Genomic DNA, 14788 nt, shown 5'->3' on the forward strand with positions numbered 1-14788 from the left:
AACATTTTTTATTTATTGAATGTAGCTTGATAAGAAACTTTTGAGAAAATATTTCGAAAGACATCCTCGTGACAACCTTCCAGATTTTTCTGATAAGGTATAATTTAAATCTAATAGTAGTATATATTAGTTATAAAGTAGTTTCATTATGTTATTCGTTTATGCAAGATGTTATTATTTTTGTTGTAAAATATACTGAACTGAATTATGTCTCGTTATTATGTTCAGTTTAAAATAAACATAGACACTAAAAGGTGAATTTAGAATTTAAAAAATTAAATAAGAATATTTTTTAAAAGAATATTATCAAAATTTTAGTTTTTGTTCTTATAAAAATTCAGTTTCAGTATCTGATTACTAAATACAATATTTAAATTTCAATCTCTTAATTTCAGTATCTGAAAACAAACTATACCTAAGTTTTTTTTGGATATATATATTAAATTAAAAGATCTACAATAGCAATCAAAATTATTGTCCTTTTTTTTTCTTTTTCAAGTTTCTGAGTTATTTATAAAAATGAATAACTAACACTTGGTACTATTTTAGTATGTTATCTTTAGACGTGGAATTGGAATCGATCGCACAATTGATTTCTTTATAATGGAGAAAGTGGATATGCTCATTGCTAGATTTTGGGCCTATTTATTGAGAAAAACCAGGCAAGGAATTATTCCACCATCAGTTTATTTATTAATTAATTAGACCAAACATGATCCATTTAGCAAAGTCTTGATTACTATTAAGTTTAAGGCTTCTGCTACGTTACCAACAGCATTTCTGCTCATTTCTGTCAATTCTTATTTATTATTATATTTAATGGAAGTGTCTTGTAGATGTGTCTAATAAAAATATATTTTTTATGGCTATGTTTAATAGAAGTGTCTTTATAGATATATTTTTTGGATGTGTCTCTTTATATATGTGTTTACAATATAATAATTAAGAGTCCCGCTAGGAAGACAATGACTTATTTGTACAATGTATACAATGAACATCCCCATACTATCTAGAATAACCATCCGAGTACTAGGGATAATAAACATCTTCCCAAAAACTTAAACTGATTTTTGTATTCACCAAGGATCGAACTCTTGACCTTTTGGATCTAGAACTCTAATACAATGTCATGATACTACTCATCTCAAAAGCTTCAACTGATGGGAAAAGGTAACACTAATGGTTATATCTCTAATACTCTCTAAACTTCCATAAAAAATATTCTATTGGCTCCTCATACTTTTCCAATCATATAAACATAATTAACTTTTCTCATAAAAAAAATTCTTTAAAGAAAAAAAAAATTCATCTCATCTTCATATGTGAAGTTAATATTTAAAAATTCATCTGATCTTCATGTATGGGTATTTATTATGTTGATAAAGTTTTGTGACATATATATGGTGAATGCATGCATGCAGGTTGGAAAAGATTTTCTTAAAAAGGTTTAAAAGACATCATAAGAATGCTCAAAAGAATAATGACGACACAGACACAGAAGATTATCAAGAAGACGCATATGAACGAATACGCCTTGAAAATATGCCTTTGAGGTATTACTAAGAAATGTAATCCATTTCAACATCCCAAAATGCCCAATTTTATGCTTAATATTTTGATTGTCTTGTCTAAATTATTTGCTACAATTTACAGTTTTGGCAATTTGTTAAACAAGACCAAAATCCAAGAACCTACATTCGAAAGAATAATTGTTATCTACAGGTATTACTACCATATGTCTCTAGTCTCAATTGTGCTAATATTTTATGAGAAACTATTCTATCTTTAAATAAAAAGAATGATCATTAAAAACTAAAACCTTTTTGTTAATATACATAGAAATAATCAAGATTAGCCCAAAAAAATATATATCGTTTAGTATATAATAACTATTGTTTAGTATATACCAATCTTCAATTAATTGTAATATATTGAAGTGTAATTAGAAACAATAATTGTTTATTTAGGCAAGCAAGTTCAAAGTCGAAAATAGACCGAGGAATATTTGTAAAGCATTTCAGAAGCATTCCAATGGCTGATTTGGAATTAGTTCTTGTGAGTTACCTTATTATAATATATATGAAGCTTTAATTTCTGAAAGTATTATTTCAATTGTATCGTTACCTAAAAACTTTTGTGCTTGATAGCCAGAAAAAAAGAATCCAGGTTTGACACCAATGGATTGGGTCAAGTTTATTGTTTCTGCTGTTCTTGGCCTGGTTAGTATTATCATTAGATTATTTGTGATTAAAAAATATTATGTATATATATGCATATTGATCACCTATTTTTCAATTAAATACTTTGCCACTAGAATAATTAAGTAAAATAATCAAACTTGAAATTTTTTAGTAGTATAATAAAAAGTTATGAGATGTTAAATATGTATTTATATTCCGAATAATAATTAGTGACAGATTTTTTTTTAGGTTACTGTAGTTAGTACACTTGAAACGAGCACAACTGATTGGAAAGTCATTGGAGTTGTTCTCTCCACATTAATTGGTTATTGTGCTAAGACATATTTCACGTAAGTATTTTAATTAAATTTTATTAAATAATTTAGTAAAATATATCAAATCATAAAACAATTCTGACGGTTTAGTTAACGTTGCTATTTATATTTTACTTGAAATAGGTTCCAACAAAATTTGGTTGTGTACCAAAATTTGATTACAAAGTCAATGTATGACAAACAACTTGATAGTGGAAAGGCTACACTTCTCCATTTATGTGACGACGTAATTCAACAAGAAGTGAGTGAAAAAAATATACAGAGTAAAGCGATAAATAAATTTTTGAGAAAAGGATAAATTAATTTCTAATTTTTTGGTTTGTAGATGTTTAAGTTTTTGAATATTTGAAAATACAGTTAAATTTTGTATCTTTTCAAAATTTGGACACATCGATCCCTAGATCTAATTTGTTTCATTTTAAAAACTCTCCTACGTGTGTATCTTTATCGACCAAATTAGTTTAATGGAAGCCACGTTTGATTTTTTCGCTGAGTCTAACAGACCTAAATGAACAGAAGGATCGATTTGTCAAGATTTTAAGAAGGTTATTTGTTTAAATGTATTTTCAAATTCTCAGGGATTTAAATATTCACGAACTAAAATGTTAATTATCTATTTGTCCTTTTGTCTAAATCTTTAAAGATTTAAATTTTAGACCGACTAAAAAAAATATATCAATAAAGTTCTCTAGAATAACAAATGTGGATAAGTTAGTTCAAATTAAAACTTTCTACCATAATTATATAAAGCTAATTTAAAGATAGTGTGTCCACATCTGTTGTTCTAAAGGATTTTATTGATTTTTTTTTCTTCTTTAAGAGTTTATTTATCACTTTACTCAAATATATATCATGAGATGTTTTATTAATTGTTACATGTATCTTAAAAGATGCAAATCTTAAATGTTTATTTGCAGGTTAAGGAGGTAATAATTTCATTCTTTATTCTTATGGAACAAGGAAAAGCTTCAAGAGAGGTATTTAATATTTATACAACAATATTAATTGAGGAATTTTGTGTGTTTCATTTCCCTTATTTATTGCAAACTTTAATTTGTGTTTTTATAATATTTAAAAACAAAGAGGGTGTTGCTAATGCTACTTATAAATTTGTATGGCAAATTGATTCAGTGTCTTGATAATTGGTGTGAGGAATTGATTCGGGAAGAGTTTGGGGAAACTTGTAACTTTGATGTGGATGATGCAATTCAAAAATTAGAAAAGCTAGGAATTGTTACCCAGGTCAGATTTAATTTCCTCTATATTAAGCTAATGTTACTAAAATTAAAGTAATATTTTTTTAATATTTAAAAATACTTTTAATTTAAAAAAAATTATTTTTAACTTAAGGCAAAACAAGGAACCATTAATCCTAACTCTAACTCTAATTCTTGATGATGCTGTTTTCAACTATTTTTCAAACTTATGCGATATGTCAATATGTATGTAAATTCTACATGAATATAATTTTATCATACTATGCCACTAACATGAATGTGTGCAAACATTTCGAATACTCAAGTTTAGTTGCATAGTTATATGAGATACATCGTTGTTTGAGAGGAAATTATTGTTTGTTAAATTATGTATGTGTTAACAATTCTGCTAAGTGAACAAAATTTGAGATACGGATAACGTAAATAATGGGTTGCATTTTAGGTTCATTGACCATTTAAATTAAGAATTATATTTAATTAATTCAAAATTTGATTTTTAAAATTAAAATTAACTTTTTTTAACATAATTAATTCAAAAACATTGTTCCAATTTTTTTTCAATTGTTTTTCTTAGCTACCAATTTTTTTTCTCTTGCAAATCACACATTTATAATAAGAGTGATAAACGAGCTAAATCCTACCTCCTTAATTACATGATCTAAGAATACAAATTTGCTTCATCTAATGACGACTTGATATGCTACAGTGTGATTTTGTTTTTTAAAAACCCAATCCAAATATTTAATACTCGTCAACGCAATAGTGATGAGGTGAGGTGAGACCTCACAAGCATGAGTAAACGAAAACAATTAGATAAAGAAGGGGACATAGATATTTTAGGACTCAAGTAAGAAAATGCATGACAAGAGAGCCTAATAGAAAAAAGGAGCCTAAAAAATAATTGATTGAATTTTTTTTTGGGTAGTAATTTAAAATATTTAGAATGAAAAGAATAAAAAAATATTTAGAAATAAATAGACAAATTTTTTTATTTAAATTAAAAAAAAATATTCACTGATTTAAATAAATGTATAAGTATTTATTAAATTATATTTAGAGTCATATCTCGAATACAGTGGGAGAAGTCAAAAATTGAATGTATCTTGGACGCATTGATTCCGTTTTGTGATACGAGACGCGCTGGTCATATTTCGGATGCACTCGAAATATAAGATACCATAGGAGAAACTGAAAAACAAACGTATCTCGAATGTAATGATTCCGTTTTGTGATACGAGACGCGCTGGTCATATTTCGGATGCACTCGAAATATAAATATTATATATAAATATACGTATGATTTAGTTTATTTTTCATGTGTATTTATGTTCTAATATGTATAATTTTATAAAATCCAAAATAAACTTAAACTTAAAACTAACATTAAATATTTTCTTAATTTACATTAAAGATTGTAACATAAATTTTGTATGCTACATTGATTATTATTGATAGGAGAGGCTCCCTTAATTTATTTCGTTTTACTCTATAATGTTTGACTATCAGATCCTTTTCCTATCCGTATTAAATTGTTTGTTTTTGTTATTTTTGGAATTAATATTTGGGTATTAAAAATACTTTTTTCATGAAATTTTATAACAAAATAAAATAAAATAATATTTAGTTAATATGTGTTTAGGACTAATTAGTTTTTAACCTGGGCGGGTCGAGATATATGGCAACCCAAAAAAAAATGCAAAGTAAAATTGGCCCAGATATGGTTTCCTTGTTGCCTGCATTAAGCTGCAAGCCTCCAACGCTAGTTGTTATGAATAGAATTTGTTGTTGAATGCCAGAAAAACCCAGAAACCACTCTGAATAACATGTTTCCGGCGGTTTTCACTGTTCTTACGCCCTCTAATCTCTCTGCTTTCATCCCAATCAACACAAGACTCTCAATCTTCTCAAAACCAAATTCCAAACTCTCTCTCCTTCCCAGGGTCAGTAGTAACGGTCCTGATTCCACCTCACAACACTCTTCATCCCTTTCAGTATGTTCAAATTCCCTCTCTCGTTTCTTTTCTCTTTTTATTGTGATATATGTTTATTAGAACCTTATAGCTAAGTGTCACACTTTTGAAGGCCATGCTGTTTCATTCAAAGTTGTTATGTTTGAACAATTTAGTGCCAATATGCTTTGCTAGTTGGTGATACCAGGAAATATTATTCAAAATTTAGGGTTTTTGATTTTGATACATAGATTGTTTGTCCCTTGAAGTAGTAAAACTTTGGTAGTGAGTGTGCATAATATAAATTCAATATAGACAGCTATTCATTTGATGTAATACTTACTTTTGATAGAAGAAGAAATCTGTTAAGAAACAAGAAGATTACAAGATAAGAGGACAAAATTTCTTCTTTCCATCGGTTAGCTAGAAGGAGAAATTTATATGGATAATTGTGTTATTATTTACTTGTCTTGATGTTTTTCTTTTATTAAAAAAAAAAGGTAACTCAGATAAAAATTATTGAGAAAAATAATGTAGTTCAATCTCTATGCACATCTGATATGTGAAACCGTAACCCTCTTAAGAATACAATGATTTGAGCACAGAAGTAAAGACAAAGTCCTGTCTCCACAATGCACCTTGAGAAATGCAAGCAGTTCTTTCCTGCTATGTGGACTCAGAATTGCAGAAACTACACAACTTTACAGAACCCTGAACATTTTCCTTCTCCAAAATTGTTCAAATGTTATAGTTAACATTTCAGTGATAATGAGTACTTGAATTTTGTTTCAGGGTATTGATGCAGTAGAGAGCACGTCTTCTGGCCTTGGTGATGGTTATGTGGCCTTATTTGTCCGTATGTTAGGCCTAGATCATGATCCTCTGGATAGAGAGCAAGCTATAATTGCTCTCTGGAAATATTCACTTGGTGGAAAGAAGTGTATTGACACTATAATGCAATTTCCTGGTTGTATTAATCTTATTGCAAACCTCCTTAGATCAGAGTCTAGTGCAACATGTGAGGCAGCTGCAGGTCTTTTGCGATCAATATCTTCAGTCAATCTATATAGGAATGCTGTAGCAGATAGTGGAGCAGTAGAAGAGATAAATAGATTGTTGAGGCAATTGTCCTTGGCCACTGAGGTATGTGACCTCTTATTCTGTAAATTTAATTCATATTCACATATTTCACTGGTGTTCAAAATTGAGAATCTTTTGTATTCATTTTTGGCAGGTGAAGGAGCAGAGTATGGGTACACTCTGGAATTTATCTGTTGATGAGAATCTCTGCAGGAGAATGGCAAAGAGTGACATTCTACCATTATCTATTAAATACCTTGATGATGAGGATATGAAAGTAAAGGAAGCTGCAGGAGGCATTTTGGCAAATTTAGCATTGAACCGCAATAATCATGACGCGATGGTTGAATCAGGTGTTATACCAAAATTGGTGAGGATTCCTTTGTGTTTATTGGAACGCTGTTAGTTGTTACTCTCCTAATAATATATACATATTACATGCCATTCTGGTTTTACATGCTGAAAAGTATTTTTTTGATCCTTCTCTCTAGTGTTAAGCCTATCAAAGTGCAAAAAGGTCCTATATTCTTTATTAAATAATCTCAAGGTACAGTGTGCATTATGCAATAAGACTATAACATTCTCTGTTCAGATTTATCATTGTATTAGTATATATGATTTTCCCAGTTGTTAGAGAAGATTTTATTGTTGTAATCCTATGGACCAGTTCATTTTGCCCAGTTATGCTGGTGTATATCATTTTCCCTTTTTCCCAGTTATTAGAGAAGATTTTATTGTTGTAATCCTATGGACCAATTCATCTTGCCCAGTTTTGCTGGCTTTGTTAAATGGAAGGAAGAAAATCCTTGTGTTAGTAGTAGCCTATGCCATTGTCTGGTCTATTTGGCTGGAGTTGTATTCTTATAATTTTAATAAGAGAATTTTGGGAACAAACAAATCATGCTCATTTTAGAATAATTTCTCTCTAAGATTTGTTCACTTGTTGAGAGATTCAAGAGCTTTGCTCTCTGGATATTTCCTTTTTTCCCCCGTAATTCACCTTTGTGAAGAGGATCTCTTGTTGTCCGAATTTTTTTACTCAATCTTTCTGATTCACATATAAAATTCTTTTATTAAAAAGAAGTGATACAAAAATTCTTCTGGGTTAAATCGACAGTTTGTTTGTTTGTACTCCCCTGGTATGGTGTATTTGTATTTTCTCTTAGTCATAACTCATTATCTCTCAAGGTTAGTATAACGAAAGGGGTAGATAAGTCTGTTTGTATTGCATTTATTTGGTATTTCATCAGCAGAATATAATTTTTACTGTTCATTTTCTTTTATCTAAAAAATTCTTACTGTTCAGTTAGCTATACCTTTTTCTGATTTCTGTAATACTGAAATTTGTACAGAACCCCTGGTTTTTATTCCTCACAATTAAAATTGAATGGAAATAAAAAACTAGGAGACATTTTGTAAAGTTTGTTGATAATTTAATTGGTCATTGGTTCCATCAGTTCCTAAATATGATTCTCTGAGTTTCTTTCAGGCAAAGTTCTTAATATCTAATTCAGAAGGTTCTAAAGTTATTAAAAAGGAAGCAAGAAATGCATTGTTGGAACTTGTTAAGGATGATGATTATTATAGAATTCTTGTTATTGAAGAAGGACTGGTTCCTGTGCCATTAATTGGTGCTGCAGCATATAAATCATTCACCCCACGATTACATGCGTGGCCCACACTACCAGATGGAACTGAAATTGAAAAGACTCCTGGACGAAATTCCAAATTTGGTGCATCAGAATTACTTCTTGGATTAAATATTGATGACAAGAATGCTAACATAGATGAAGCAAAAGTCAATGCAATCATTGGACGGACACAACAGCAATTCCTTGCTCGTATTGGGGCTATAGAAATGGAAGAGAAGACGGTATCTGAATGTTCAAATGATCAGCTGCTTACACTTTTGCCTTGGATGGATGGTGTTGCTCGTTTGGTGCTGATATTAGAACTTGAAGATAAGTCTGCAATTGTAAGGTCTGCTGAGTCAATTGCTGGTGCATGTATCAATGAACATATGCGCATTGCATTTAAGGAGGCTGGAGCAATTAAACATTTAGTACGTCTTTTGAATTGTGATCATAATGAGGTCCAATTTGCTGCAATACAAGCTTTGGAAAGGCTGTCTGCTAGGTAGGACCATTGTTAATTTTGTGAAGTCTGATATACATTATAGGATATAAGTGGAACAAAAGAAAATTGAGGAAAATCTTAACGTAGCACATAACAATTATATTTTATGAAATTAGAAAGCCATGGCCTCTGCTAAGGTAAGACTTGGTTGTCGTAATAAGATGAATTGCTAAAATAGTTTTAGGTTTATCCATTTATTGTGTAATCATAATTGGTAAACTGAATCGATGCATAATGATTTCTTGATGCAGCAATATTGTTTGCCGGATGATTGAAGCTGAGGGTGTTTTACATCCTTTAATCAGTATTTTAAAGTCCTCAGAAATAGCTGAACCTGTTGTGGAGAAGGTATATATGTATTTCTTGTTTTAGTTAATTCTGGCAAGAGCCTGGTTTGTTAAAATAGTTACGTCAATGCTTTGAGGTTGATAAGTTGCTTCTGCAGGCTCTGAACATAGTCGCTCAGATACTAGACCCCAGTAAAGAGATGCATTTGAAGGTTAGTATTACATATCTTGCTGCAGATTTTGAGCTGATTTTTATCTGGTTGTTTATTAAATATCAAGTACATTGATTCTTTTCAGTTTTATGACGGACCAGTTAATGGATCTGAGAAGATGTTTGACACAGCGAAAAGTGAAATTCCAGCTGGGTTAAGAACTGAACAAGCCATATCAGAAACAAACTCCAGGTTGACCATAAGGATCTAAAGCAGACTTCGATGGTGTTATTGAAGTTTAATTACACGGAGTTCCTAGATTGATCTGAGCAAGAAGCCATAAAACCTCTCCGAAGTTTTTGTTGACATTGAATTTTTTCTTTTCTATTTGGATCTTCAGGAATGCTATACTGGAATCTGATTTCATTGCACGTCTTGTTGAGATTCTGAAGTCCTCTTCACCCAGTTTACAAGAAAAAGCTGCATCTGTGCTCGAGTTTGTTGCACTAGCTGACCAAACGTTGGCCTCTGTTATTTCTGCAGATATTGAATCTGGTCTCAACTCTGTTTTTCAGCAAAAGCTTCTGAAAATTTCAGGTAAGGAATTTCTTACTTGTAATATGCAATACATGAATTGTTACAAGTACATATTCTTTTAATCTCTTGAGCAAAAACAATAATGTTTTCTGCTTCAATATGTGTGTACTTGGTTGATTATATAGGAATGATTAATTTGATGTTAGATATCCTCTCTCTATTTATATTGAAGAATAAAACTCACTACAAAAGTATGGTTATAGTGTCATATGAGCCCAATTCACTAGTCAACTAATACATGTTCCCCAAAAATATTGCTTAAGCATATGCTTACAAGTTCCAAATATGATTTATTCTATTTCTATTGAGTACTTTGGTGAAGGTGGTTGCGAGTAACGCTAGTCCATACATGTCTAGTGAATGGAAGTCTTTGTTGAATATTTTCGCATTCAAATTGGCAATTATGTTTAGCCTCAACATGCTTTGTTCTTTTCAACAATGGGTTTTGATTTCTTTGATTCCCAAAACCTTCTCAGTGATATTAGTCACTGTAAGTATCTTGGATATTTAGAGAACCAGCTCAACCGATAGACTTAGCTACTCGGCAAAAGTTGAACAAAAGGGTTTCTCAACATATTTATTGGGAAAATGATTTCTTGGCTGTTCGTTGATCCCGGGATATATTACCTATGGATCAAATTTTGGCTCATAATTTGTCTTGTCATTGCAGCGGACATGGAATCTGATGTTGAAGAGCAATTTTCAGAAGCATACACAATTGAATTCGAAGAAGCCGGTCGTGCCATATCTGCAGCATCCCGGCTGATGACAAGACTACTCGATAATGAGCAGTTCCGGCACAAAACAGATTCCTCCCATTTCATCGGCTTGCTTCGTGAAATACTCCGGTCGAGGATCCCTCTCTATCACAAAGATTGGGTAGCTGCTTGCCTTGTCAAACTTAATTTTCTCTCTAGTTCCAACACTTCTTCTGATCCAATCAATGTGGAAGTTACACTTTATGAGACAATTCCGAGGCTTCTGGAACAGATTAAAAATTCGTTTTCTCGAGAAACACAGGAAAATGCTGTAGTGGAACTCAACAGAATAGTGTCTGAAGGAGTGGTGGATTCCAGTGGAGCTATTATTTCCGAGGGAGCGATTTATCCATTGGTGAAGCTGATTGAAGAAGGGAGTGAAAAGGCAGTTGAGGCAAGCTTGGCAATACTGTACAATCTGAGTATGGACAGCGACAACCATTCGGCAATCGTGGTGGCCGGAGCAGTCCCGGCCTTGAGACGAATTATTCTGGCTCAGAGACCGCATTGGGAACGAGCCCTTCGTCTGCTTAGAAATTTGCCAACATGATGAGTTCAACTGTCTGTCAGGAGCAGTGCAGGGCTACAAATCTTGAAATTGCTTCTTTTTTGTTGTAATAGTATATTTGTTGTCTGAACCAGTGTAATATGCATGAGATTTTATGTTGAAATCTTAGTGCAGTTATAGAATATCTGATTTCAAAGATGTTGATAAATAAAACAAGTAATTTTTACAAAGTATCAACGAAACAGAAATTTAACTTGATTCATTGATTATCTATCAATTAAGTAAACTTAGTAGGCATTTGTTTGAAGGTTAAGAAATATATTTCAAGAAATTATATTCTTAGAAATATTATATTTGGAATTATTACATTTGGATATTATAAAAAACTTATTTTATTTGAGAGGCATGCTATGACAAGATATTTGTATACTTCTTCTATATACATGCATTTATATCTCAGAACACAGTGTTATCTGAACTTGGAAATTGACCTTCATTGAATCTGTAAAGAACAAGTGTACTAGGCTCACAAGAGTAGGTCATCAAGAAAAGGACTACTGAATGGTAACTTGATAACTCCACTAGCAACTAGTAGTGACATAATCCAAATTGGTAGCATCAATTGGAAAATAAACTTGAGAATTCCTTTGCCTGCAGCAATTTAAATGTTTGAAGAAAACATGTCATAAGCATTGGTCCACATTAACATTATTTCTTTTCTTTTTTTTTTTTTTCACTAAAATTCTTTCTTTTAAAAGTCACTAATAATTGATAACATGACATGATATTACTCTTTTCAAAACCTTAAACTCAGAGGAGAAAACATATGAATGATTATATCTCTAATAAATTCGACAAAGTATCCAAAATCAATAGTAGACTGAGTAGTTTTGTCCAACTTTTTGGATAATTTTGTTGTATTAATTGACAAGTACATAACAGTTGATTTGGTAATTGATTTTTACACGTGCAAATAGTATTTTTGTAAAATTAATATTATAAAAAAAATGAGAAAGTGAAAATGGAATACCCGATTTTTGAAATCGAGGCTCAGCATTAGTAAGAAGCCACTCGCCAGTTGTTCTGATTTTCTTCTCCACTGGCCCTTCAAATGCTTGGCCCAAGAACAAGTCGAACACTGACTTCCTCACGTCCGAATCTCTGTTCATTCATTATAAACCAAAATTAAGAATGAATGAGTTAAGAAGAAGGCGGAAACGCACTTGCAGTTATCTTCGTGGGAAGATGATATTTAAAAACTATTAGATAATTTAGTAATATTTGACTAAATTATCATGTAACAGTTTTCGACTATCAAATTCACACGAAGACACTGCATGTGAGTCTTCACCAAATTGAAGGAAGAAGAAGAAGAGCATGCCCCGCTTGTTCGCCATCTCTAAAGCTTCCAGCACCAACAATGCGTTCAATTTGGATTACAGTGGGTTTTGGTGGTCTTCGAGGCCCAACTTTTCTTCTCTTGGACGAAGAAGAAGGAGGAGGAATAGGAACATCGTTATTGGGTGAAGAAGCAAGAATTGTTTTGTTTATGGGAATAATATTCGATAAGCAAAGCATCTTCATCATGCATACAATAAAGTAGTGATGTGATGAACGTTGTTCTTCAAATTAGCATATGCATGTTTAGAACTTCAACTTGCAATTTGGATAAGATATAACAAACAGGATTCAAAATATCTGCACCACTTGTCTGTTTTTTTTTTTTCTTTCTAATGCTATCATTTTGTTTGTGACAACTGAGAAATCAAAATGGAAAATTCATTTATAGAGAGACATGTAAAATTTTTTTGTTGTCCACAACATTTTGGTACAATAGGTCAAAGTTTGTCGTAGATTCAACTTCTATTTAAGAGTTTGTTACTAACCATTATCTTATAGGAGAGTGCTAAATAAACAATGAAAATTTTGAATAACATAAACAATCACCAATCAAATGAAAATATACTACACCCTAATTTAATGCTACTAATTAAATTTACTCTTTTAACCCTATTAATTCACATTGTTTACACATTGTTCAAAAATCTTGTTGGTTACCTATACTTTTCCTTATCGTAAACAAGGTGGTATTCAAACTGGACTAATGAGCTAGTGTACTTATTACTTACAAAATAAATACAATTTATTTTCTATATCAAAAATGCTAAGACTATAATTGGTAAAAAAATTTACATATTTTTAGCTAGTGAATTCTCATTCACTAATTCTTAATTAAAGGTGTACTGATTACCTAAGTCTGCCATCCCTTAAATTTATGCACAGATTTTTTAATTTTATTTCTTACTTTTATCTTTATATTGACCTCATGTTGTTTTTGTTCTTTTTCTCTTTTCTCTCTTCTCTCTCTTTATCTATGCATTAGGCTAGAATTTAGAGGGAGTTATCTTGATTTACGTATTATTTTTTACACCTCTTTGCTATATTTCTCTTCTATTATTAGATTAGGATATAGGATTTCAAGTCTGTCCTTCTTATTCTTCGATTTGATAGTGGCGGCTATGAAGATTTTGGATTAGATATTAGATGTTAGTAGGTATAGACAAATCTAGGGTTTATACTGTGTATTTTGAATGTTCGATTTCAAATATCTATTAGTTGTTTCTTTTCTTTTTTCTCCCAAATTAAAAAATTTAATTATTTCAAAAATTCAAGTTTCTCAATTGTATACTGCTAGATATTCCCTCCCCATTTTCTTTTATCTTCATTGGAATATGATATATTTTTCATTGAAAATATAATTATAGAGAAAACCTACTAAAATCATGATATTTAAACAAAAAGATGTGCTCATTACCTAAGTCTGCCACCCCCTAGATCTATGCATAGGCTTTTTTATTTTGATTCTTGTTTTTTCTCTTACACTAACCTCATGTTATTTTTGTTAGCTTCATGTTCTCTCTCTTCGTCTTCTCTTCCAATTCTTTTTATTACTTATATCTATTGCTGCTAGCTTAGGATTATAGAAACGATTGCTCACTTAATATACTAATTATTTGAATGAGGTTTTGGATGTGAAAAAAATAAATTATATGTTCAAGTAATTAATTTTTGAATATTAAGTAGGTTTTTAAAAGATGAATGGCATTAAATGATTCTCTAACCTATATAGTATCACTACAACAATTCCTTAAGATAGCGACGGTTATTTTGCGGCGGTAGTGTGAAACCGCCGCGAAAAGACAAACTGCGGCGCATATAGCGGCGGTTAGAGGTTGGGACTGCAATCAGGCCGACATTTAGCGACGGTTTTTTTAAACCGCCGCTATATTTCCATCAAATTTGCATTTCGCGGCGTCCTTTCGAAAACCGCCGCTATATGTGCGCCGGGTGACTTACTGTTTTATATTTTGCGGCGGTTTTGTTTAAACCACCACAAAATGCGTATTACCACATATTGTAATGTTTTCTTTAGTAATAACTAGGGGTGTTCAAAACCGATCCGGACCGATCTAAACCGACCAACCGAACCAAAAAAACCGAAAACCGAATAAACTGATAACCGAAAAAAATATATTTTGCTGTTTTTATTGCGGTTCGATTCGGTTTTCGGTTCTAACAATAAAAACCG

General features: G+C 31.3%; 3 protein-coding genes across 4 annotated transcripts in view; 2 read left to right on the forward strand and 1 right to left on the reverse strand.

Moving 5' to 3' along the window:
• Positions 1–4183, forward strand: part of LOC107621245 — a 5849-nt gene extending 1666 nt beyond the window's left edge. The window contains exons 5-15 of the mRNA XM_016323278.2: positions 24–97; positions 550–662; positions 1422–1553; positions 1654–1722; positions 1968–2055; positions 2148–2219; positions 2430–2530; positions 2639–2756; positions 3433–3492; positions 3647–3757; positions 4175–4183. Coding sequence (XP_016178764.1) covers positions 24–97; positions 550–662; positions 1422–1553; positions 1654–1722; positions 1968–2055; positions 2148–2219; positions 2430–2530; positions 2639–2756; positions 3433–3492; positions 3647–3757; positions 4175–4183 — 947 coding nt within the window. The remainder of the gene's footprint in view (positions 1–23; positions 98–549; positions 663–1421; positions 1554–1653; positions 1723–1967; positions 2056–2147; positions 2220–2429; positions 2531–2638; positions 2757–3432; positions 3493–3646; positions 3758–4174) is intronic.
• On the forward strand, positions 5424–11429 carry LOC107623111. Of its 2 annotated transcripts, none has more exons than XM_016325265.2 (9): positions 5424–5723; positions 6474–6824; positions 6916–7131; positions 8251–8897; positions 9149–9245; positions 9331–9396; positions 9482–9588; positions 9737–9933; positions 10604–11429. In XM_016325265.2, the coding sequence occupies exons 1-9, from the start codon at positions 5556–5558 to the stop codon at positions 11239–11241; spliced, it is 2487 nt and encodes an 828-aa protein (XP_016180751.1). In that variant the 5' UTR covers positions 5424–5555; the 3' UTR covers positions 11242–11429. The 2 variants fall into 2 exon arrangements, with proteins under 2 accessions (XP_016180751.1, XP_016180752.1); XM_016325266.2 differs by having other exon boundaries at positions 5425–5723; positions 9343–9396.
• LOC107623112 (probable NAD(P)H dehydrogenase subunit CRR3, chloroplastic) lies at positions 11574–12959 on the reverse strand. Its single transcript, XM_016325267.2, has 3 exons — positions 12581–12959; positions 12230–12360; positions 11574–11850 (listed from the first exon to the last, which is right to left on the reverse strand). Exons 1-3 carry the CDS (start codon positions 12784–12786, stop codon positions 11726–11728), a joined length of 462 nt encoding a protein of 153 aa, XP_016180753.1. The 5' UTR covers positions 12787–12959; the 3' UTR covers positions 11574–11725.

The sequence above is a fragment of the Arachis ipaensis genome, chromosome B10 (genome assembly GCF_000816755.2).
Source record: "Arachis ipaensis cultivar K30076 chromosome B10, Araip1.1, whole genome shotgun sequence".
NCBI classification, from domain to species: Eukaryota; Viridiplantae; Streptophyta; class Magnoliopsida; order Fabales; family Fabaceae; genus Arachis; species Arachis ipaensis.